Source organism: Daphnia pulex, chromosome 10 (genome assembly GCF_021134715.1).
Source record: "Daphnia pulex isolate KAP4 chromosome 10, ASM2113471v1".
Taxonomy (NCBI): Eukaryota; Metazoa; Arthropoda; class Branchiopoda; order Diplostraca; family Daphniidae; genus Daphnia; species Daphnia pulex.
In genome coordinates, this window is record NC_060026.1 from 2527699 (window position 1) to 2552915 (window position 25217).

Genomic DNA, 25217 nt, shown 5'->3' on the forward strand with positions numbered 1-25217 from the left:
AATACAGATTTCAATTATTCAAAAACACATAAACGAAATCATGAATTGAAAACAAAAGTGGTACGTATAGTCTGCATCAGCGTTCGTGATTTACAGTACAGTCATCACAGAGGGGACTGAAATCATGGACGATGTTAATACCATCCTTAATTATAGCCGTAAATTCGTATGTTGAACTATAAGCAGAATAGACATATATAAACTCCAACATGTATACGCAGTTCCAAATGCTCCTCACGCTCGCTGTATTTCAATGTCGAATGGAATCAGAGCGGCGCATCTAATTTTCTAGAGGATTCAAGGATTTTCATACAATGCGTATTATTATAACGACACTGATTTGACGCCAGTGTACGTAATCCGTTTCTGAGAGTTTCCGTCATAAACGGGTGGGAATTTCCCCGAACTGCGCATACGTCTTTCCGTAAATAAAAAAAAGTTAACACAATGGGTGCACACGCCATCTGTTTTAAAAATTTTGATAAGAATACCATGTTGACGGCCGAGTCGGGCGCTTCAATCGAAAATTATGACTTCGCATTTAAAAAAAAACATGATAAAAGTGTGCAATATTTTTCTTAGCGGTAAACTATGAGCGCATTTCGTTTTATCCAATCAGCATTTATACCCCAAAATGGTTGCCGGATCACGTAGGATTTTCATCAATGCAGTTGCTAACTTCTTTATGAACTATTGCGATTAATCGTCATTCTAAAAAGCTTGAAAATCTCGAGGGTTAACTTTTTTAACCTCTAAAAAGTGTTAAAGGCCTTCGTCAAGGTGAGGACCAAAAATGAATTTGATTAGACAAAAGACTTTGCTGGCAAAAGATTTTTATTCATCAGCCGACATGTCTCTGGAGAGATCCTGCAGTGAAAAAGGCTTTGTGTGATTTTGATGGGGGGGGGGGGGCACGGGAATCGCGAGTTGAAAGGAACTTTTAATGTATATTCTTGATTCGATCCTGCCTATTCCGGCAGGGTACATTTGTTAGCCCGATCCATCATATTTCTATCACAGATCTTGCCGTCAGGTTATTCCAATCGTTTTTGATAGACGTTTCCTCTTCCTGCCCGGTGTTTCCGATTTTGAATGTAGCGGCCTCCTGCGCTACTCTATACACACAAGCCAACGGAAAAATGTTTCACTATATATCCTATAATGCTCTTATGCTGTATAAAGAACGGAGACATAAGAGAAAATGCTTTTGTCTTCCGTGGCATTATAGGCTCAAATTTGGATATACTTTACCAGGAAGCACTATCTCTTTGTCTTTCTGGGAAAAGATGGCTCCTCGATGTAATTGCATAACGTCATGCTCTAGGCTATAAAAGGGAGAACAAAAGTGAAAGATAAGTGACGCTGAATCAATAAGAAATCTAATCGGAGGAAATTGTATTCATTCTCGAAAGGAATAATAATAATAGGTTCAGCCGCCAAGTAGAATCTATAACTTTTCAAAGTATAAGTATAACAAGTCATTTTTATAGACGGCGAATGAATATTGATCTTTAATAAGTGAAGTTGTAGTCGCAAGTGGGGTCAGCTCGTCAATGCCAAACATTGCGCAATGTCTAGGATTAATCTACTATGTGTGGAATCGCGATTATTCATCAAAGAAGTGGGTGATTTAATCGGGGGGAAATGTATCTAGTTACATCCAGTCCCTGTTTGAATTTCTTGTTTAAATGTTTGCAGCATTCTTGACTGTGCAAACACTCGAGAAACGAATCATGTAAATTCCGCTCGATTGAATCTCGTGCGTCTCTTTTAGACGTCCGCATATAATTGCAAACTGTCGAGTTTCTCTTTTGATGCGTAGGAAGCAGCAGATATGCGCCTGGATGAGATCCTCATAGGCTTCATTTTACTCCTGGCATGTCATGATGCCATCAGAAACTTCCCGGACATTATAACCCGCTTATTTATTTTATTTTATTTTTAAGACTCTCCCCGTTTACTTTCTTTTTCTACTTCTAAACCTGCAATCCTAACCGGCTGTCATTCAAGATCGACGATACAGCGAAAGGAGTTGTCCAAATCCCAATTCAATTTATACCGAGACCGAAATGGCTTTCATTCGTCTCAGTTTGTATTTCGTTTTGTTCGTTTCAGTTGCGCTAGAATTTCTTCTGTTGCTCTGATAACATTTCTCTTGTGCTGGGTAAATTGTACAAGTCCAGGAGGACCATCGCTAGAAATTTTGTCAATGGAATTCGCTTTAAATCAGCAGTACGCAGCAATGGCTGAAAACGTTTCTAAAAACGATCCTGGCCATCTGTTGATGCCAATTTGGACCTACAAGTCAGCCGCTTGTTATCTTCTCTTCATCAGCGTGATGGGATCGATCCTGAATTGTATCGTCGTCGCCGCTGCCTACTCAGTAACCAGCAAGTAATAACACGATTCAAATTTTTGCGGGAAATTGAGTGAGACGTGAAATCTAATTTTTGTTTCGTGTTCTGCAGAAGATGACTCCATTGAATTTGATGCTGTTAAATTTGGCTTTCTGTGACGGGATCATCGCTGTTGTCTGGTATTTGTTTTATTCGTTAAAACTTCAATTGTTAAGACTAAAATGATTCCGTTTTGTGTTTGACAGGACGACGATATCGATGACGGCAGCGTTTCATTCCGGCTGGCCTTTTGGCAAAGAATTATGCATTGCCTACGCCATGATAATATCAACCACAGGTTGGCATCAATCGGAATACCATATTAAAAGGAGCCTGTTTAAAACGGTGTTTTATATGCAGGAATCGGATCAATCATTTTGGCCATGCTGCGATGGAAACTCGTCGACCAGAAATACACCCACCCACCGCATCGCATCAGTTTGCCCTTACCGAACCCCGGCATCCGGATGGATCGTCGTCGAGCCGCGCTCCTTTTGATTCTCATTTGGAGTTATTCCCTGGCGGTTACTTGTCCACCCCTGTTCGGATGGGGTCATTACGATCTTGTAGCCGCCCACATAAGGTTTGTGGAGTATAAATCTAAATAATGCACTTACATTCATTTTCAGACAAAAAAGCAACTACATTTTCCCTGTGACAGAGTTTGGTTCTTATTCGTTCATGTGTGATCCTGCTCCAACCTTCAAATAATTGAATATGGGACTTACATTGTCTTTTTGGCTGTCCTAGAAGTTGGGGGATTAAGTTGTTGTTCACAAAGAAATTGAATATTTGATTCCACACATTTGCTTTTCATGGAATGTGCCAGTTGTTCCGTGAAATGGGAGTCGAAGAAGAAGAGCAACCAGTTGTATATCATGTACATTTTCATAACGGGGCTCTTGATCCCAATGCGGCAGCAATCGTCGCCTCCTACGGCAACATTCTGCGCTCCGTTCGAAATTGGAAGGCAGAAATGATGAGCTGCAAGACGGAAACGAATCCGCAGCCAATGGCTCAGCTGTTGCACAGCCCAGCACAAAAGAAGGCGAGCCGGCAGAGCGAAGCGGCCGAGAAACGGTCGACAGTGATGGTGGCCGTCATGATCGCTGCCTTTCTGATCGCCTGGACTCCATTCTGGCGCTTATCGAGACGTTCACTGGCGGAAACGACGGAAACTCATCCGTTTCACCCGTTTTGGCCACTGTACCCAGTCTCTTGGCCAAGACGTCGGCTGTTTTCAATCCCATCATTTATGGGTTTTTTTAATACTCAGGTATACTGCGAATTTCGACTGTTAAACCAATCAGCTAGAATTTAGTTTATGTAATAATATTTGCTTTTCCAATTTCCTGCAGTTTAAATTGACTTGGGATAAATTCTCACTACGGTTCCTCCATCGATCCAGTCGCCCATCAGCCTCAGCCAATGAACATTCCCAGCCGGTCCAATTTCTCGACTCTTCTGGCTATTATTCAACAAGGAATTTGACTCGAAATGTTACAATCCCACCATCCAAAGAACATCAGAAACATCATCGACTTTTGTGTCGAGCAAGTACATCAAGAAAGTGAAATAATTTAGTCGCATCATGTCGTCGCTTTAATGCATTCAAAAAGTCGACTCGTTCAGAATTCACAACTTTAGAGCAAGAATATCACCTTTTTCTCTAATTCCCCACCAGATTTGTAATTCAAACTCATTCAAAGTAACGAGTTCTCCATCCTCTCAACTTTGAAGTTTGAACCACTGTTAAAAAATCAGTTGAAAAGTTTTGAGCCGAGTCTCACCGAAAAGTTAATAATGACGTACAACATTTCTAAGCGAGACTTAATAATTAATACAGAAAGATGTTCTTACTAAAAAAATTGCGGGACCGGATTTTTTTACGTGCACCAAGAAGACGATCGATCGTTGCGCAACGTAAAAAAAAGGGACTCGCCTGTGAACCTCGCTCACTGTCATCCCACACTGTATACGGACTTTACAGCTGTTGCGTAGGATGCCGTCGCCGTCGCCGTCGCCGCCGTCGCGCTCTCTATAAAAGAAGATCAATTCTTCTAGCCAAGGCTGACTTTTAGTCTGAGTGCCACGGCACACGCAGTCTCCCACTTGTGTTGGTTCTAGTCCTTGAAGATTCCAGCCTTTCTGCTCTAGCGAACATTTATTATCCGTTTTTCTATTACGTCGAAGTGAAATGTCGACCGTCGTGTTCGAGACGAGCGACGCTAAAGTTCTTTGGGTCGTTCTGGCGACACTTCTATCGTGTGCTAGTGCTTCAAGTTGGGATGGAAGGAATGTAGTAGTCTTTGATGACTACGTTCCACACCAGCAATACCTGATGGTCAGTGCCAATCAAAATGTTTCGGAATATTCGGTGGACGACCCCGGCGGTCATCATCACCTGTTGATGCCAATTTGGGCTTATCAGATGGCCGCCAGTTACCTGTTCTTCATTTGCGTGATTGGATTGATTCTCAATACCATCGTCGTCATCGTCCTTATCAACGATCCAAAGGTTAGTATCTGTGATCATTGTCATGTGCTGTCGAAATTCAAATAATCATCTACTTTTACTATTCTGTTATTGGCGTCGCAGAAAATGACACCTTTAAATTGGATGCTGTTGAACCTGGCCTGTTCCGACGGCATCATCGCTGGATTCGGGTATTTAATCTACTTAAATGTCTCTTAAATATTATGCTATTGGTTGTTGGTGTGTCACTGGCTCAGTTGAGAAGGTTTATTGACGAAGGGATGTTTTGTTGTTTGGGGGATAATAATTGACGAACGGAAGAGCACCAATATCAGCAGCTGCCGCTTTCCATTGCGGATGGCCTTTCAGCCATGAATTGTGCGTCGTTTACGCCATGATAGTATCGACGACAGGTTATATTATTATACTACTTTTTCTGACGAATCAATTTCCCCGTGTTTAATCGATTGTAATAATTCGCAGGAATAGCATCGATTACCACTTTATCAGCTCTGGCCATGTTGCGATGCAAACTCGTCGTCCAGAAGCACGTCCATCCGCCAAATCGAATCAGCGCCTTTACAAACCACAGCGTCCGGCTGAAACGTCACCAGGCCGCGCTCCTTTTGACGCTCATTTGGAGTTACTCCCTGGCCGTCACCTGTCCACCCTTGTTCGGATGGGGCCACTATGACCGTGAAGCTGGTCACATCAGGTTTTTAGTCGAAGAAATAAGTTAATAGCTTTCTTTTTTTTTTAAATTTATAATTTCACTTAGCTGTTCGGTGAATTGGGAATTGAAGGTGGTTAATAACCGATCCTACATCTTCTACGTGTTCGCCATGGGCCAGTTAGTCCCATCGGTGATCATCGTGGCCTCCTATTTCAGCATTTTACGCGTCGTCCGAAAAGTCAAGAGGGAAATTGAACAGAGGAGTCTACTAGTGAAGCTGCAAACTAGCATGCAGAAAAATCGACGGCGTGACGCGGCCGAGAAACGATCGACGGTGATGGTGGCCGTCATGATCGGGGCTTTCATCATCACCTGGACCCCGTATTCGATTTTGGCGCTCATCGAATTTTTCAGCGACGAGCATACCGTTTCGCCGGTTTGGGCCACTGTGCCTTGTATTTTCGCCAAGACGGCGGTCGTTCTCAATCCCATTATTTACGGCTTTTTAAACACTCAGGTATATTTCATTTACTATAATTAGAGACATTAATTACGTTGTTAATTGATTTTCCTGTTGGGCAGTTTCGATTGACTTGGGAGAAATTCTCAATCAGATTTCTCGGCCGGCCCGGACGCCCTTACAGTGGCCAGTTGGCAGGCACGTCGAGCAACGAGCATCCGCAAACGAGACAGCTTGCCGACTTTTCCCCTGCTGGCCGGCTGACAAAAATCTTGGCGCAGAGCATCAATTCATCGTCGAAAACCCGACAGAATCTCAGCAGTCCTCCTTGTCTAGTTGAACGGCAACAACAACAAGAAGAAGGAGAGGAGAAACAAGAAAGTGTTTTGATTGACGACCCAAACCAACTGCCATCTCCGTCTTTGATAAGCCCAGCATCAGAAGCGACTGCGACCAGATCGAGTAATCCTTGTGTCAGAATGGAAGGAGACCAACAAAAGGAGCAGCCCGTTTCGCTGGAGATCGTTCGGTACCTCCCCAACGCCGACCTTCACCAAATTCGGATGCTGCATCCGCTGGGAATGCATTAACGAATCAGTAGACAATAGATTTCTCTTTCAATCCCAAATAACTGTTATTTTGCGGAGCCCATCAAGCTCTATTGGAAGGGGGGACGAACGTATTACATTTGATTTTTGGATAGTTTGTTCTTCGACGGGGTGCAACGCTTCCGGACTTGGTATATTTTGGGCGATCCGGTTGGAAATCATTCCGCTACAAGATTGAACTATATTGTATTTTGCGGTGTGCTTTTGGCGACCCGAATTCTTTCGATATTTGATTGAAAATGTGAACTTGTACATCTAATTAGACCGTTTTGTATTGTTTCTCGGTAAAATGTTATTGACAAATCTCGGCAATTCGCTTAGCAACGTTTCCTCATCCGTAAAACATCAAGGACGGGAAATCGATTTTGATGTACAGACTCATAAAATGTAGTCCATGCGCAAACATTGTATTTCCAAAGTGGCAGTATAAAAAAACAAAAAAACAATTCGATTCTAAATACATTTCACGAGAAATTACAGTCGATAATTTTTCTTTTCAACAAAACAAATACGCAAAGAAAATGTGTTGGAATTAGCAAATAGAAGGTTTTTGTTGACTTATACTAACAACGAGTTGAAGCTCTGGAAAGTTATCCGCTGAGTGATGGGCCCAAGATGAAGATATTTACGGCGGGAAATTTGGAAAATTCAATTTTACATTTGCGTGAATAGAAAATTTCGTCAAGTAAGACATCATCAAAATAGAAAATTTGGTTTTTGAAGGGTCGCGCCATAACAAATGTTGGAATGAGCTCGACATTTTGGCCACCAGGTGGCTTAATTTGTTTACTTCGTCGTTTGCATAGATTTTGATTGTCGTCTGTGTTGTTCTTTAGATTGCTACTCTTATTTGTGTCTTGGAATATTTAAACAGATAATTAGGAATTTGGAATGTGGTTGTGCATTTAAATAAAGTGCTGGGATTGAAAGAATGAGTGGCGAAAATCACAAGGATAAACCGACTGCCAGATCTTGTTTGTAAATCAGGTTGATTCAAACATTTTCAGTTTTCCCATTCGTATCCTACTTCTTACTACTGTTTTCCTGATTTGGGCTTTATTTACTTGGGTGGAGTTCCAAAATAGTGCATAATTATTCAAATGTCTGTTCTATGTTTACCAAAAATTGAGACCGCATACCAGGTTTTGTTTGTGAAATTCTGACATTCCGAAGGAAACCATAGTGAGTGATGAGTGGAGTATTCCTTATTGTAGGCCATTCCCATTCATGGACATCAGTCTGTGACAGCAAGACAAATTCACAAAAATATTGAAATAAAATTAAAGAGGGATAGATAATCTTTTCTTTAGTAATTGGTGGCCTGAAAAGGTCTGATAGAAAGTAAAAGTGAATAAAAAATAGTTCCAAATTCCATGTCTGTAGAAGAATAAAAAGGTAGTTAAAAGTCAAACTAAAAGCTGCTTAACGACAAGTGATTTCCAAACAAGTTCTTGTAATACTTGTTCTCCTTCTCGCGTAACCTCATCTTTTGCTGTGAAAGCTACATGTTTGTTTCTGAGTAATTATTGAAATCAGTACCTTGGAATTGATGAACCCAACACTAGTTGTCCAAAACATGCCAAACAAACCAAAACATAATGAAACAAAAAAATAAGCTTATCCCTTTGTAGAAAAGCGTAATGTAAATTATTTTCCATAAGGTTGTTTAGTTTATGAGGTATAAAAGGGCTTAGAATTACTTAACAGTTCAAAACTAGTTAAATCCAATTCAAGAAAATATTTAGTTGGTAGATGTCTTTTCTATAAAATGATGGTGGCCCTGAAAAGGGCCGATTGGTAAGTCAAAAGGGAATAGGTCGCTTAGGCACGTTCACCACGAATACGGCGAGCGAGCTGGATGTCTTTTGGCATGATGGTGACTCGCTTGGCGTGGATGGCGCACAAGTTGGTGTCTTCGAAAAGACCCACCAAGTAAGCCTCGCTGGCCTCCTGCAGGGCCATGACGGCCGAGCTCTGGAAACGCAAGTCGGTCTTGAAATCCTGGGCGATTTCTCTGACCAAGCGCTGGAATGGCAACTTGCGGATCAGAAGCTCGGTCGACTTTTGGTAGCGACGGATCTCACGAAGGGCGACGGTGCCGGGACGATAACGATGGGGTTTCTTGACTCCTCCAGTGGCCGGGGCACTCTTGCGAGCGGCTTTGGTGGCCAACTGTTTGCGGGGCGCCTTGCCACCGGTGGATTTGCGAGCAGTTTGCTTAGTACGAGCCATGTCGAACGACTAAAATTTGGGGATAATGTATACAGAAAAGCGGTTAGTATATGTAGGGAGTCGACGGACGTTGAGGAACTAAGTGAGTTCTTTGGCTAGGGATTGGTTAGTTCAAAAAATGGGAGGGAAAGAAAATTGATAACGGAAATTCTCTTATCTCTTTGTTTGTGTGATGGCGTGGGGGAGGGTTCAACCAATGGGCGTTCCGTTAGAGGGGTCTGGAGGGGTATATAAACTCTGTACTTTTAAAAAATTCAATCATTCTGTGTTTTCTAAAACATCAGAAACTTTAATCGATTTAATCGAAATGACTGGTCGCGGCAAAGGAGGAAAAGGACTCGGCAAGGGAGGCGCCAAACGTCATCGCAAAGTTTTGCGTGACAACATCCAGGGAATCACCAAGCCGGCCATCCGTCGTCTTGCCCGTCGTGGTGGTGTGAAGCGAATCTCTGGTCTCATCTACGAGGAGACCCGCGGTGTGTTGAAGGTGTTCCTTGAAAACGTGATTCGTGACGCCGTCACCTACACTGAACACGCCAAGAGGAAGACTGTGACGGCCATGGACGTCGTCTACGCGCTGAAACGTCAGGGCCGCACTCTGTACGGTTTCGGCGGTTAAATCTGATCTTGATTTTCATACTCCGATCGTTCAAACCAATCGGCCCTTTTCAGGGCCACCATTTACTTGAAGCAAAAGATATCTCAACCACTTAAACCATATTCTTGCCGACTTTATACTAGATAGAATAACAAAATCCTTGAATTTTGAATTCATTATTATTCTATTTTATCTTATTTGATATAGCAGGAAGCAATGCCAATTGTTCATGCGTCTTAAAAGATATTTTTCTGTGATACGTAAACGGTGTGTTTAACCAAATAACTAAAATAACAATAATCCAGATGCAGTTTTCTCCGGTTCTCATATTTTACAATATTTTCATTTTTATGTTTGACTTTCGGTCATATTTAACAAAACAATGATTTATAGTTAGAGTTCCTTAGTATGTAAAAGAAGTTGCTGCGGAGATAATATCACTGAATCAAATTAATAGGTAGATAACAACGCATTGAACCGGATATGCCAATCTTAAAATGCAACAGTAGAGAAAGAAATTAAGCACAACGTCGAATAGTACACTGGAGATATGTAGAGAAAAGCTCAAGATCACAGTATTTCATAAAGTTCCGTCGCACTAATGAACAAATTAGGTTGAGTTTAGAACCCGATTAGACAAGAAATGTTAAGAGCAGTTAATGTTTTTCATTTCTTGAAAATTTGGTGGCCCTGAAAAGGGCCGTTTGGTTGGAAGAGAGATCAAGATGAACAATCTACTTGGTGCTGGTGTACTTGGTCACTGCCTTGGTGCCTTCAGACACGGCGTGCTTGGCCAACTCACCGGGCAAGAGCAGACGGACGGCCGTCTGGATTTCCCGGCTAGTGATGGTCGAACGCTTGTTGTAGTGGGCAAGACGGGACGACTCTCCAGCGATGCGCTCGAAAATGTCGTTGACGAAGCTGTTCATGATGGTCATGGCTTTGGAGGAGATGCCAGTGTCGGGGTGGACCTGCTTCAAGACTTTGTAGATGTAAATGGCGTAGCTCTCCTTCCTCTTGCGCTTCTTCTTTTTATCGCCCTTGGCGATATTCTTTTGAGCCTTACCGGCCTTCTTCGCTGCTTTTCCGCTAACTTTAGGGGGCATTCTTGGACTTGGAAATCTCAGAAAGTGAAGTCCGCTTGTCCGAATTTCTTCTTTATACTGATATCGGCTCCCTTTCACTACTTGATGGTAGCCAAAACTCTCGTCTCCAGAGACTTGCGTGTATCACGTAGGTTTTCACTCAGGGGCGGAGCTATGGAAAAGGGAAAGAATTTCGGGGCAAGTGAAGATTTACTATTGGCTACCAAAATTGTATTCTGAATCCAACTTCAAGTCCCTATATAAACGTCGATTTTTCATATTGTATACATCACTCGTTCCTTGATTTTAGGAACCGCGTTTACTTACTTTACATCTTAACATGTCTGGTCGTGGTAAAGGAGGCAAAGTCAAGGGAAAGTCAAAGACCCGTTCCAGCAGGGCCGGACTTCAATTCCCCGTCGGTCGTATCCACCGAATGCTCCGCAAGGGATCGTACGCTGAGCGCGTCGGTGCCGGTGCCCCCGTCTACTTGGCTGCCGTCATGGAGTACTTGGCCGCTGAGGTCCTCGAGTTGGCCGGTAACGCTGCCCGTGACAACAAGAAGACCCGCATCATCCCTCGTCACTTGCAATTGGCCATCCGCAACGACGAAGAGTTGAACAAACTTCTCTCCGGTGTCACCATCGCTCAGGGTGGTGTTTTGCCCAACATCCAGGCCGTTCTCTTGCCCAAGAAGACCGACAAACCCGCCAAGGCTTAAACTTCTTCCGTCTTTTAATAAACGGCCCTTTTCAGGGCCACCAATTTAATTTTGAAAAAAAGGAATTTGCTAAATGTTTTATTTCGCACATTATTTCGTTTCTGACTAAGTGAAAAACTTTATTAACAATTTTACATGTTATTGTACAGATTTATAAATATCTTAATCAATGTCTGAATTCAGTATGAGTTTATGATCCACCTTGTTAATTCAGGCAACCTTGCCCACTCCCCCTTAGTTCTAGTTGAAATTCAAAATGGTCGCCGTTTGGCTTGTTGTTTGTTGGTTGCGGGTGGTGTGACAGCGATTCTGTCGATAATTCTCATTCTCACTGATTCGGTCTTTTTTTTTTGTTTATTTTTAATGGAAAATAGCACCAATCACTAGCACGAAGTATCTGTCTGTCTGGTATTGCATTTTACCACGACACCTTTCGACCAACTTGAAAAAGAACTTGAATGGCTGTAAAGAAGAGTTTACACCAATTGAGAAATGGTTTTCTTCATTCTGAAGGTTGGGATGGATACACTTTAAAAGATTTAATAGATAACACACCATCTGGATTCTGATTTCATTCTTGATTTAATTTTTCAGATAATTCCTTCAGCTGAATGTTTCATGTGACCTGTTCGCTTGTGACAATAGGGATAAAATGATCCAATTCAAGCTGTGTCTTCCAAAATTTTAGGAAATTCTATTTGCGAGGTAGTTATTTGACAAACATTTCATTTTATTTCTATGATATTTAAGGTTGTAGGCCTAGAGTATAATTAGGTAGAAAACCCTAAAAATGCTTTTCCTGTTGTTTGCTCACTTGCTGGATGGATTTTTTCGGGGTTTGTTCTCATGTCTAAAGACAAATTCTAGCTAACACCCAACTAAAAAGGATAGCCTAATTAACCTAACTCCTCCCCTGTCTGCTTGTAAAACACGAGTAGGCAATCAGATGCTCCTGGTAGAGAAATTAAAACTGGTTTCTTATATTTGCATAGCCAACCTTATTATGGTCAAGATGTGGTTCCCACACGCATTTAACAATTTGGAAAGCCGACTTCCTTTTTCATTCACTTAATAGTCTAATTTGTAATTTCCGTAATGTACGCTCTGGAGCAAATGTAACCGTGAATGAACTGGAATTTCACTCGGTGAACATTTTGCTATTCTTTTTCTATTTTTAACTGCCTAGTTTTCAACCTATCCTATCATGATAATTTCACTTGATCGCTAAATGGATAAAAACATGATTCCTTCTTCATTTTGTAAATATTCCATTCATTTCTCGTTTATTGCTCCTGGCACATAGTTCTGTTATGTTTCATAACATTTAATTTTTCTTTTAGAATGCCAAAATGTTCCATCGGGATATTCGGCCACATCATCAACAATCACAAACTATTCAAATATCTAATATGCATCACCTATTTATGTGCCAGTTCCCGTTTCACCGCCTTCACAAATCAATCAACCGGAGCCAGTGGAACGTTTGGATTCAAAAGAAAGAGTTTCTCAGCGAAGATCTATAGCGGATGCTGGAACTTCAGAATAAGATTCAGGAATTGGAGATTAGTTTGCAGGAAGCCAAAGCCAAATAGGCTATTCCTCCCAGTGGAATTAAAAGCCAGCAAGTCGTCATCGACAAATCGATATCTGCAGCTATTTTTCACTGGAGCAAGAAGCCGAATTTTGGGTGTTCCTGACCTCATCTTGTGTCTCTTCTAAAATTCTGAATGAAATTGATCTTCTGCAAGTCCGATTGAGCAATGTGATCGCCTCAACCGGAGCTCTCGTTGTCAACCGTCGTCGCATTGGAAAGATAACCGAAAATCCGCTCTCCTTGGCCTTACAGCACAGTCGTCGAGGCTCGAACGTTCGCCAAGATGATTCAACGAGAGGTTGAAGCCCTTTCAGCTGTCCAGCACCGCAATTTTATTGAACTGCTCGGTCTTTGCACGGATAACGAATCGAGTGATGGTGAAGCATCGATTAAAGTCTCGCTCATCTTTGAATTCGCCAACGGAGGGACTCTTTTCGACTGTCTTTTCGGTGTCCAAGCAAATAACAGCAAATTCAAATTAGACGTGAATCAAATGATGCTGATCGCTCGCCATCTCACCGCGAGGCTCTCCATCTACTGCATTCCACTCAGCAAAAGCCGGGCGGTTCAGGTATGGTCCACCGTGACGTGAAATCCGCCAATGTTTTACTGCAACGGGATGACGAAGGAAGAGTCGTGCGAGCTGTTTTGGCCGATTTAACGTCTTCATTTGGATCTTAACGAAAGTGGGAGCGGTTCTGGCCTAGCAGCCAGTTTCATGACAGCCGTGGTAGGTACCCACGGCTGTGTCCATCCTTTGTATGCGGAGGTACTGTATATTTTCAACATGTTCCAACTAATGCAGTGTTTATTAATTATTTTTCAATTACCATTGTAGAGTTCAACCTACAGACGGGCCGGCCGGTTTGCATGTCCTTCACGCTTGAGGGTCGCGGGGAATATTACGTTAAACTCTCAATGCGGTGTTGTAGAGGTTGGGTGAGAATGAAACGTGTTGCATCATTATCAAGCATTTACAATAGCAGCAATGCTCAGCCATTTGGTATTCATTTTTATATTGGTTTTTGTAGACCCATCCCCAGCAACGTCAACCTAAAGAAGGAAAGGCCATTTTTCATTTTCTTCACGCTCGAAGGTCACGGAGATCTTAAAGTAAAACGTGTCATGCGACGGGGGAGAGGTTGGGTGAGGACGACACGTGTTGCATCATTATCAAGCAGGTACAATAGCCGCAAGGCTCAGCCATTTGGTATTCATTTTTATATTGGTTTTTGTAGACCCATCCCCAGCAACGTCAACCTAAAGAAGGAAAGGCAAGTTTCCATTTTCTTTACGCTCGAAGGTCACAGAGATCTTAAAGTAAAACGTGTCATGCGACGGGGGAGAGGTTGGGTGAGGACGACACGTGTTGCATCATTATCAAGCAGGTATAATAGCCGCAAGGCTTAAGAGAGGGGTCAGGGTGAGAAAAAGTCGTAGAAAAGGAGAGAGAGAAAAGGTGTTTGAAACCAGGGTTGTTGAAATCAGTTGAGTGAGCATCTCTGACACGGCAACAACTGCTGTGCACTATTTCTCACTAAATCGCAATCATGAGTAAATATTCTGTTACTTTTGTTTTTGTATCAATTTCTATTGGTTTTAGTCAGTTATTATTGCATAGTTATGTTCAAATTATTTATTTTCTAGTAAATTATGGCGTTGTGCTGCTGTTGGGTGTTGAATCGTTGATGGTTGGGTCGACCACTGGTGTGCCGATGTCACCTGGGTATGGCGGATATCAAAGCACAACACTACTTTCTTATTACTCAACATCAACCAACGCTGCTCCAGCTTACTACACCAAGGCTCCAAAGTACTACACCACCAAGGCTTCAGAGTATTACAAGTTTTATTCAAGGAGAGAATAGGCGAAATAATCAAGCGAGTGATTATCTCCGACACGACAACAACTGCCGTGCACTATTTGTCACCAACTGCATTCTTCATCGTGCATAGAGGTAAATTTTCAGTTTTCTACATGGAATCGTGATCAATTCTACTTTTTGTCAGTTATTATTGCATATTTATGTTCCAATTATTTATTGTATAGTAAACTGTGGCGTGTGCTGCGGTTGGTTGTCAAATACCTCAAATACTACACCACCGACACTTCAATTTTTGCTGCCCGAGCTGCATCACAAAGAGCCCGAGTACTACATCGTGATTCCATTCGTTTAAAGCCATAACCATTTGGTATTAATTTTAATATTGTTTGTTGTAGACCCATCCCCAGCAACGTCAACCTGCAGAAGGAAAGGCCAGTTTGTATGTCCTTCAGAAGGTCACGGAGATCATTACGTAAAACTGTCAATGCGGTGGTGTAGAGGTTGGGTGAGAACGGGATGTGTTTGCTTCATTATCAAGCAGGTAAAATAGCCGCAAGGCTTAAGAGAGGGGTCAGGGTGAGAAAAAGTCGTATAAAAGAAGAGAGAAAAGGCGGTTGAAATCAGTTGAGTGAAAATCTCCGACACGGCAACAACTGCTGTGGACTATTTGTCACCAACTGCATTATTCATCGTAATACCGGTTCGCAACCAAATGGTAAATATTCTGTTTTTACATGGTTTTGTATCACTTTATAATTTTGTTTGTTAATATGCTAGTTATATTCAAAATTAATGTTGAATTTATTTACCGTCCAGTTAACTATGGTGTCGTACTGCTGTTGGTTGCTGTATCCTTGATGGTTGGGTCGACTACTGGGGTACCGATGTCTCGTGGGTATGGTGGATACCAAACCGCAACGCCGGCGTCTTACCACACAACATCACACGCAACAACCAGAGTACTACACCACAACTTATGATGTCCCGAACTACTACACCGAAGCCTCAAAGTATAATTCTGCCTCGAATTACACCACCGGAGTACTACACCACCAAGGCAGCGGAGTACTACACCACCAAGGCAGCGGAGTACTACACCACCAAGGCAGCGGAGTACTACACCACCAAGGCAGCGGAGTACTACACCACCATGTATGCTGCCCTTGCCTTTTAGACCGAGGCTCCCAAGTACTACTCCGTTCCCTGCTTCAGCACCGAGGCTCCAGCTTATTACACCACCAAATCGGTTAAATATTACACAGAAACGCCCAAGTACTAGTATTTTGTCAACTTCGCGTCAGTTGTCTATTGGTGTTGGATTTCTTCAAGACCAGTATGCTGAATTGTGAATTGTTTGTTTTATTTTATGTTTTAGAGGTGACTACTTCCTTATTCATACGGACATGTTCTTGTGGTTCGACGATGATATTTCAAGGATTAGTTACGAAAGACACTTGTAACTGTAGATTTTATCAAATCTTATAAGTAATGGGGAAGTGGCTGACCTTTGTAAAAATGAAAGACTTTGAAGTTGAGAGAAATATATTGATACAATTCATAAACAAACCTTGGTATAAATTAGAAACAATGAACAAAAAAAAAAAAAAAAGAATTGTGTTATATTGTCCCACCTCCTCCCACAATTCCTCCACATTTTACAGTCTCATACATACATACATATATACATACACTTAAGTTAACCCATTGGCTGCCACGCCATACAACCCGTAGGTTGCTCTCTACTAATCTACGCGCCACGTCTGAAGGATCCATGACCAAGTGGGACTTGCCATTGCTGACAAGTCCGTGCTGAAAAGGGGTAGCTATAGTGCATTGCCTGAAACAGGCGCCTTGCGGCAAATTTTGGGCTTGGCGACTCTCCGACCCCGCGGCTTGTAAACCACGAGACCGAACAGCGCGGCCCGTGCTAAGGAGCTAGGGGAATACAAAGGCGTGGCAGACAACGGGTTAACTAACACTAACACAAACATATTACCAACAACAAATGATGATCCACGCTGACATTTTGGAGATACCGGCGACGTTTTAGTGTCCATCTTCTCGACGTTTCCTCTCATTACCTGAATAGAATAAAGAGAAAACAATTCTTTATTAAGTGACATGCCAATTAAAGTAACATAATAGTCACATAATACATATAGGCTCATTGTTCTGGTGTTTTTGCTCAAAACTTTAAAGGCGCGCTTTAAATTGCTTAAAATCTACCTAACAATATTGAGAACTGTTCACAGAACAAAGCTCACATGCTAGTCTTCAAAAAAAAATTCCGGAAGTAGACCGGAAGTAACCACAGCGCCTCAACCATTGAGCTGTCGTCAAATTAAACCACATATTCGTGATCTCCATGAAATTTGGGGTCGATTAGATGTGATTTAAACGAAATCCAAAATTTGGCCAAAATCGAGAATTTTCCTGAACTATAGTTCAGGAAAATTTTCGAAACCGGAAGTACGCGTACGTAAAAAAGATAAAATGAACTTTACCACAAATTTGACGAGGATCACGAATATGTGGTTCTTTTGCTCCTCGAATGAATATTTACTGAACTACTGACTGAAATGAGCAAACCGGAAGTAGAAAAAAAGAGCAATTATCGAAAATTTTACAAGTGAGCTTTGTTGCAGGAATAGTAATCGTCAGTTATTACTAAATATTTCAACAAAATAACTGCCATTAAATGTTTAAATAGACGTGCAAAGTAACTGAAAATGACTGTTATGACAGCTGCAAATTATCAAAAAGCCATCTAGCGTTAGAAAAAAGAAACGTCCAAGTAAAACTTCGTTGGCGCGTAAGAAGGGCCTGATTTTGAAAACTATTACACAGACAGAGTCTAACGCAACTAGACTATTAGTAGATAACCTACGAAAATAAGTCAATTGTTGGGTACCTGAGCATAATCCCTTGGTGAGTGACTGCAGGTGCGTAACAGCGGACGGAAGCGATCACTGAAGTGGTCCAGAAACTCGCCAGTGAAGTAAAACAAATTGTGTTTAAAAGCAGTGAAGTTAGATGAGCGTGCGTCGCGAAGATAAGGATGGAGAAGAACGTTGATGGAAGTCCCTCTTCCGTCATGGACAAAGGTCAGCATTGGCACAAGAATCTCCGTGCCAGGACCACACGATTCCATAAAGATACTGTGTGCTCTGTAAAATAAAATGTTTTACATTAATGAAAATAAAACAAAGAATAAAGCATATCAATCTTTACCTTTTCTAAGAAAGCACACTGAAATGCTCATGATAAAAAAACCGTAAAAATGGAATCCACAGCAGGTTATTCACTTCACGCTCTTCATGTCTCTGAAACTCTAAGTAGCAATGGGAAAAGGAAATTCTATATGTTATTTACAAATTTACACAAATTTACCTATGAGAAATAAAACTATACCTATCCCTCATCTCGGTTGCCTTCTTAACAGAAGTAGAAACAGCCACAACAAAAAACATGCTGTTTCAGGGTACACCACCAAAATTGCAAGATTCAGAAAATATCTATGTTTCATGAGCAAGAATACCTATGTTATATGAAAATCTGAATGGTAATGGTCTGGTTGCAGTAATGGGGAAATACCTTATCTCGGCACATTTGTATTCCACTTCATGTTGACTTCAACCATGAGTTTTAGGCTTTTGAAATCATGATGGGCCTAATGGATGGAAAGTGACTGAGCGCCAAGTCAACTTGTTGGAATTACTGACTGTCATTATGCATCTAGAATTTGAAGGAATAAGTTGGTACAGTATAAAAATAAGGAAACTATGTCAACATTAACCTACATTAGTTATGAAGTTCAATTTGGTAAATGAAATCACAGGAATATAGGTATTAATTAGCTACAATTTGTTTCGCCCAATTAGCCTCGTTTATCGATGTAACAACAACATGAGCGATACTAGCGACATCTAGTAATGAGTTTCTAAAGTTGGTTGCACAGCCACAGCTCAAATTATATTGGAGTTCTTATTGTCGCGTAGTGGAGTTCTATTTTTGGATAATAAAAATATTGGGGTTCTATTGTCGGTGTCGGTGACAAACGACAATAGAATTCCAATAATTGGACCACATTTAGCTGTGACTGTGCATCTAAGGATTCAAAACTCATTACTAGATGTCGCCAGTGTCGCCTTGTTGTTGTTACATCGTGAAACGAGGCAAAATGGGCGAAACAATTGGTTGCTAATTTATACTTATATTCCTGTGATTTCAATAACCAAATTGAACTTCGTATCTTGTGTAGGTTTATATTTACCTAGTTTCCTTATTTTTATACTGTATCATTTTATTTCTTCAAATATTAGATGCACACTGTCAGTGTCAGTCATTCCAACAAGTTGACTTAGCGCTCAGTCAATTTCCATCCAATAGACCCATAATGCTGTCAAAACCTAAAACTCATGTTTGAAGCTCACATATAGTGGACAAATCTGCCGAGTTAAGGTATTTTCCCATTACTACTAACAGTCCATTACAATTCAGATTTTCATGTAACATAGGTATTCTTGTTCACGAACCATAGGACTTTTCTGAATCTCACAATTTTGGTGGTGTAACCTGCAACATCATGTTTGCTGTGATGGCTGTTTCTATTTCTGTTTAGAAGGCATCCCACTGAGAGATAGGTAGAGTTTTATTTTTCACTGGTAAATTTGTAAATAAAGTAGAGAATATCCTTGTCCGATTGCTACTTACAGTTTCAGTGACATGAAGAGTGTCATGTGAATAATGCTGTGTGTATGCATACATGTTCGAGTTTTGCTTGACGCCTTATTAAATTCATCACCCATATGATAAAGGTGAGCATCAATTCCACCTATCACCATGCTACTGTAACACATTATGACACTTTCTTTAGCATAAGGAAATGTATCTAAACATGAGGAGTAAGACTGTTTGTTCCTGTGATTTCCATTTTTACGGTTTTTTCATCATGAAAATTGAAGTGTGCTTCTTAGAAATGGTAAAGATTGATATGCTTTATTCTTTGTTGTATTTTTATTAATGTAAAACATTTTATTTTACAGAGCACACAGTATCTTTATGGAATCGTGTGGTCCTGGCACGGAGATTCTTGTGCCAATGCTGACCTTTGTCCATGACGGAAGAGGGACTTCCATCAACGTTCTTCTCCATCCTTATCTTCGCGACGCACGCTCATCTAACTTCACTGCTTTTAAACACAATTTGTTTTACTTCACTGGCGAGTTTCTGGACCACTTCAGTGATCGCTTCCGTCCGCTGTTACGCACCTGCAGTCACTCACCAAGGGATTATGCTCAGGTACCCAACAATTGACTTATTTTCGTAGGTTATCTACTAATAGTCTAGTTGCGTTAGACTCTGTCTGTGTAATAGTTTTCAAAATCAGGCCCTTCTTACGCGCCAACGAAGTTTTACTTGGACGTTTCTTTTTTCTAACGCTAGATGGCTTTTTGATAATTTGCAGCTGTCATAACAGTCATTTTCAGTTACTTTGCACGTCTATTTAAACATTTAATGGCAGTTATTTTGTTGAAATATTTAGTAATAACTGACGATTACTATTCCTGCAACAAAGCTCACTTGTAAAATTTTCGATAATTGCTCTTTTTTTCTACTTCCGGTTTGCTCATTTCAGTCAGTAGTTCAGTAAATATTCATTCGAGGAGCAAAAGAACCACATATTCGTGATCCTCGTCAAATTTGTGGTAAAGTTCATTTTATCTTTTTTACGTACGCGTACTTCCGGTTTCGAAAATTTTCCTGAACTATAGTTCAGGAAAATTCTCGATTTTGGCCAAATTTTGGATTTCGTTTAAATCACATCTAATCGACCCCAAATTTCATGGAGATCACGAATATGTGGTTTAATTTGACGACAGCTCAATGGTTGAGGCGCTGTGGTTACTTCCGGTCTACTTCCGGAATTTTTTTTTGAAGACTAGCATGTGAGCTTTGTTCTGTGAACAGTTCTCAATATTGTTAGGTAGATTTTAAGCAATTTAAAGCGCGCCTTTAAAGTTTTGAGCAAAAACACCAGAACAATGAGCCTATATGTATTATGTGACTATTATGTTACTTTAATTGGCATGTCACTTAATAAAGAATTGTTTTCTCTTTATTCTATTCAGGTAATGAGAGGAAACGTCGAGAAGATGGACACTAAAACGTCGCCGGTATCTCCAAAATGTCAGCGTGGATCATCATTTGTTGTTGGTAATATGTTTGTGTTAGTGTTAGTTAACCCGTTGTCTGCCACGCCTTTGTATTCCCCTAGCTCCTTAGCACGGGCCGCGCTGTTCGGTCTCGTGGTTTACAAGCCGCGGGGTCGGAGAGTCGCCAAGCCCAAAATTTGCCGCAAGGCGCCTGTTTCAGGCAATGCACTATAGCTACCCCTTTTCAGCACGGACTTGTCAGCAATGGCAAGTCCCACTTGGTCATGGATCCTTCAGACGTGGCGCGTAGATTAGTAGAGAGCAACCTACGGGTTGTATGGCGTGGCAGCCAATGGGTTAACTTAAGTGTATGTATATATGTATGTATGTATGAGACTGTAAAATGTGGAGGAATTGTGGGAGGAGGTGGGACAATATAACACAATTCTTTTTTTTTTTTTTTTGTTCATTGTTTCTAATTTATACCAAGGTTTGTTTATGAATTGTATCAATATATTTCTCTCAACTTCAAAGTCTTTCATTTTTACAAAGGTCAGCCACTTCCCCATTACTTATAAGATTTGATAAAATCTACAGTTACAAGTGTCTTTCGTAACTAATCCTTGAAATATCATCGTCGAACCACAAGAACATGTCCGTATGAATAAGGAAGTAGTCACCTCTAAAACATAAAATAAAACAAACAATTCACAATTCAGCATACTGGTCTTGAAGAAATCCAACACCAATAGACAACTGACGCGAAGTTGACAAAATACTAGTACTTGGGCGTTTCTGTGTAATATTTAACCGATTTGGTGGTGTAATAAGCTGGAGCCTCGGTGCTGAAGCAGGGAACGGAGTAGTACTTGGGAGCCTCGGTCTAAAAGGCAAGGGCAGCATACATGGTGGTGTAGTACTCCGCTGCCTTGGTGGTGTAGTACTCCGCTGCCTTGGTGGTGTAGTACTCCGCTGCCTTGGTGGTGTAGTACTCCGCTGCCTTGGTGGTGTAGTACTCCGGTGGTGTAATTCGAGGCAGAATTATACTTTGAGGCTTCGGTGTAGTAGTTCGGGACATCATAAGTTGTGGTGTAGTACTCTGGTTGTTGCGTGTGATGTTGTGTGGTAAGACGCCGGCGTTGCGGTTTGGTATCCACCATACCCACGAGACATCGGTACCCCAGTAGTCGACCCAACCATCAAGGATACAGCAACCAACAGCAGTACGACACCATAGTTAACTGGACGGTAAATAAATTCAACATTAATTTTGAATATAACTAGCATATTAACAAACAAAATTATAAAGTGATACAAAACCATGTAAAAACAGAATATTTACCATTTGGTTGCGAACCGGTATTACGATGAATAATGCAGTTGGTGACAAATAGTCCACAGCAGTTGTTGCCGTGTCGGAGATTTTCACTCAACTGATTTCAACCGCCTTTTCTCTCTTCTTTTATACGACTTTTTCTCACCCTGACCCCTCTCTTAAGCCTTGCGGCTATTTTACCTGCTTGATAATGAAGCAAACACATCCCGTTCTCACCCAACCTCTACACCACCGCATTGACAGTTTTACGTAATGATCTCCGTGACCTTCTGAAGGACATACAAACTGGCCTTTCCTTCTGCAGGTTGACGTTGCTGGGGATGGGTCTACAACAAACAATATTAAAATTAATACCAAATGGTTATGGCTTTAAACGAATGGAATCACGATGTAGTACTCGGGCTCTTTGTGATGCAGCTCGGGCAGCAAAAATTGAAGTGTCGGTGGTGTAGTATTTGAGGTATTTGACAACCAACCGCAGCACACGCCACAGTTTACTATACAATAAATAATTGGAACATAAATATGCAATAATAACTGACAAAAAGTAGAATTGATCACGATTCCATGTAGAAAACTGAAAATTTACCTCTATGCACGATGAAGAATGCAGTTGGTGACAAATAGTGCACGGCAGTTGTTGTCGTGTCGGAGATAATCACTCGCTTGATTATTTCGCCTATTCTCTCCTTGAATAAAACTTGTAATACTCTGAAGCCTTGGTGGTGTAGTACTTTGGAGCCTTGGTGTAGTAAGCTGGAGCAGCGTTGGTTGATGTTGAGTAATAAGAAAGTAGTGTTGTGCTTTGATATCCGCCATACCCAGGTGACATCGGCACACCAGTGGTCGACCCAACCATCAACGATTCAACACCCAACAGCAGCACAACGCCATAATTTACTAGAAAATAAATAATTTGAACATAACTATGCAATAATAACTGACTAAAACCAATAGAAATTGATACAAAAACAAAAGTAACAGAATATTTACTCATGATTGCGATTTAGTGAGAAATAGTGCACAGCAGTTGTTGCCGTGTCAGAGATGCTCACTCAACTGATTTCAACAACCCTGGTTTCAAACACCTTTTCTCTCTCTCCTTTTCTACGACTTTTTCTCACCCTGACCCCTCTCTTAAGCCTTGCGGCTATTATACCTGCTTGATAATGATGCAACACGTGTCGTCCTCACCCAACCTCTCCCCCGTCGCATGACACGTTTTACTTTAAGATCTCTGTGACCTTCGAGCGTAAAGAAAATGGAAACTTGCCTTTCCTTCTTTAGGTTGACGTTGCTGGGGATGGGTCTACAAAAACCAATATAAAAATGAATACCAAATGGCTGAGCCTTGCGGCTATTGTACCTGCTTGATAATGATGCAACACGTGTCGTCCTCACCCAACCTCTCCCCCGTCGCATGACACGTTTTACTTTAAGATCTCCGTGACCTTCGAGCGTGAAGAAAATGAAAAATGGCCTTTCCTTCTTTAGGTTGACGTTGCTGGGGATGGGTCTACAAAAACCAATATAAAAATGAATACCAAATGGCTGAGCATTGCTGCTATTGTAAATGCTTGATAATGATGCAACACGTTTCATTCTCACCCAACCTCTACAACACCGCATTGAGAGTTTAACGTAATATTCCCCGCGACCCTCAAGCGTGAAGGACATGCAAACCGGCCGGCCCGTCTGTAGGTTGAACTCTACAATGGTAATTGAAAAATAATTAATAAACACTGCATTAGTTGGAACATGTTGAAAATATACAGTACCTCCGCATACAAAGGATGGACACAGCCGTGGGTACCTACCACGGCTGTCATGAAACTGGCTGCTAGGCCAGAACCGCTCCCACTTTCGTTAAGATCCAAATGAAGACGTTAAATCGGCCAAAACAGCTCGCACGACTCTTCCTTCGTCATCCCGTTGCAGTAAAACATTGGCGGATTTCACGTCACGGTGGACCATACCTGAACCGCCCGGCTTTTGCTGAGTGGAATGCAGTAGATGGAGAGCCTCGCGGTGAGATGGCGAGCGATCAGCATCATTTGATTCACGTCTAATTTGAATTTGCTGTTATTTGCTTGGACACCGAAAAGACAGTCGAAAAGAGTCCCTCCGTTGGCGAATTCAAAGATGAGCGAGACTTTAATCGATGCTTCACCATCACTCGATTCGTTATCCGTGCAAAGACCGAGCAGTTCAATAAAATTGCGGTGCTGGACAGCTGAAAGGGCTTCAACCTCTCGTTGAATCATCTTGGCGAACGTTCGAGCCTCGACGACTGTGCTGTAAGGCCAAGGAGAGCGGATTTTCGGTTATCTTTCCAATGCGACGACGGTTGACAACGAGAGCTCCGGTTGAGGCGATCACATTGCTCAATCGGACTTGCAGAAGATCAATTTCATTCAGAATTTTAGAAGAGACACAAGATGAGGTCAGGAACACCCAAAATTCGGCTTCTTGCTCCAGTGAAAAATAGCTGCAGATATCGATTTGTCGATGACGACTTGCTGGCTTTTAATTCCACTGGGAGGAATAGCCTATTTGGCTTTGGCTTCCTGCAAACTAATCTCCAATTCCTGAATCTTATTCTGAAGTTCCAGCATCCGCTATAGATCTTCGCTGAGAAACTCTTTCTTTTGAATCCAAACGTTCCACTGGCTCCGGTTGATTGATTTGTGAAGGCGGTGAAACGGGAACTGGCACATAAATAGGTGATGCATATTAGATATTTGAATAGTTTGTGATTGTTGATGATGTGGCCGAATATCCCGATGGAACATTTTGGCATTCTAAAAGAAAAATTAAATGTTATGAAACATAACAGAACTATGTGCCAGGAGCAATAAACGAGAAATGAATGGAATATTTACAAAATGAAGAAGGAATCATGTTTTTATCCATTTAGCGATCAAGTGAAATTATCATGATAGGATAGGTTGAAAACTAGGCAGTTAAAAATAGAAAAAGAATAGCAAAATGTTCACCGAGTGAAATTCCAGTTCATTCACGGTTACATTTGCTCCAGAGCGTACATTACGGAAATTA

At 41.4% G+C, this 25217-nt stretch overlaps 6 protein-coding genes and 2 long non-coding RNA genes across 7 annotated transcripts; 5 read left to right on the forward strand and 3 right to left on the reverse strand.

The window, feature by feature from the left end:
- Positions 1 to 25217, reverse strand: part of LOC124205146 (histone H2A) — an 89797-nt gene that overhangs the window by 63077 nt on the left and 1503 nt on the right.
- On the forward strand, positions 2765 to 7097 carry LOC124205123 (rhodopsin-like). The gene is made up of 8 exons (XM_046602480.1): positions 2765 to 2979; positions 3226 to 3672; positions 3755 to 4914; positions 4996 to 5063; positions 5194 to 5285; positions 5356 to 5587; positions 5651 to 6062; positions 6128 to 7097. Exons 3-8 carry the CDS (start codon positions 4594 to 4596, stop codon positions 6593 to 6595), a joined length of 1593 nt encoding a protein of 530 aa, XP_046458436.1. The 5' UTR covers positions 2765 to 2979; positions 3226 to 3672; positions 3755 to 4593; the 3' UTR covers positions 6596 to 7097.
- On the reverse strand, positions 8395 to 8857 carry LOC124205141 (histone H3). The gene has a single exon (XM_046602504.1). The coding sequence runs from the start codon at positions 8843 to 8845 to the stop codon at positions 8435 to 8437; it is 411 nt and encodes a 136-aa protein (XP_046458460.1). The 5' UTR covers positions 8846 to 8857; the 3' UTR covers positions 8395 to 8434.
- On the forward strand, positions 9126 to 9754 carry LOC124205138 (histone H4). The gene has a single exon (XM_046602501.1). The coding sequence runs from the start codon at positions 9153 to 9155 to the stop codon at positions 9462 to 9464; it is 312 nt and encodes a 103-aa protein (XP_046458457.1). The 5' UTR covers positions 9126 to 9152; the 3' UTR covers positions 9465 to 9754.
- LOC124205150 (histone H2B.3) lies at positions 10133 to 10580 on the reverse strand. Its single transcript, XM_046602513.1, has one exon. The coding sequence runs from the start codon at positions 10547 to 10549 to the stop codon at positions 10178 to 10180; it is 372 nt and encodes a 123-aa protein (XP_046458469.1). The 5' UTR covers positions 10550 to 10580; the 3' UTR covers positions 10133 to 10177.
- LOC124205145 (histone H2A) lies at positions 10828 to 11872 on the forward strand. Its single transcript, XM_046602507.1, has 2 exons — positions 10828 to 11762; positions 11844 to 11872. Exon 1 carries the CDS (start codon positions 10869 to 10871, stop codon positions 11247 to 11249), a length of 381 nt encoding a protein of 126 aa, XP_046458463.1. The 5' UTR covers positions 10828 to 10868; the 3' UTR covers positions 11250 to 11762; positions 11844 to 11872.
- On the forward strand, positions 14303 to 16235 carry LOC124205158. The gene is made up of 5 exons (XR_006879219.1): positions 14303 to 14397; positions 14491 to 14801; positions 14894 to 14993; positions 15065 to 15384; positions 15486 to 16235. It is a non-coding gene; the product is annotated as an uncharacterized LOC124205158 (long non-coding RNA).
- On the forward strand, positions 19092 to 19769 carry LOC124205160. Its single transcript, XR_006879221.1, has 5 exons — positions 19092 to 19130; positions 19210 to 19312; positions 19385 to 19486; positions 19546 to 19650; positions 19715 to 19769. It is a non-coding gene; the product is annotated as an uncharacterized LOC124205160 (long non-coding RNA).

Bases quoted from the DNA above. Each gene is read 5' to 3' on its own strand.
- LOC124205150 (XM_046602513.1), bottom strand. From the start codon at position 10,549: ATGCCCCCTAAAGTTAGCGGAAAAGCAGCGAAGAAGGCCGGTAAGGCT.
- LOC124205123 (XM_046602480.1), top strand. From the start codon at position 4,594: ATGTCGACCGTCGTGTTCGAGACGAGCGACGCTAAAGTTCTTTGGGTC. The intron at 4,915-4,995 runs GTTAGTATCTGT...TTGGCGTCGCAG, and splicing joins TCCTTATCAACGATCCAAAG to AAAATGACACCTTTAAATTG. The intron at 6,063-6,127 runs GTATATTTCATT...CCTGTTGGGCAG, and splicing joins ACGGCTTTTTAAACACTCAG to TTTCGATTGACTTGGGAGAA.
- LOC124205145 (XM_046602507.1), top strand. From the start codon at position 10,869: ATGTCTGGTCGTGGTAAAGGAGGCAAAGTCAAGGGAAAGTCAAAGACC.
- LOC124205138 (XM_046602501.1), top strand. From the start codon at position 9,153: ATGACTGGTCGCGGCAAAGGAGGAAAAGGACTCGGCAAGGGAGGCGCC.
- LOC124205141 (XM_046602504.1), bottom strand. From the start codon at position 8,845: ATGGCTCGTACTAAGCAAACTGCTCGCAAATCCACCGGTGGCAAGGCG.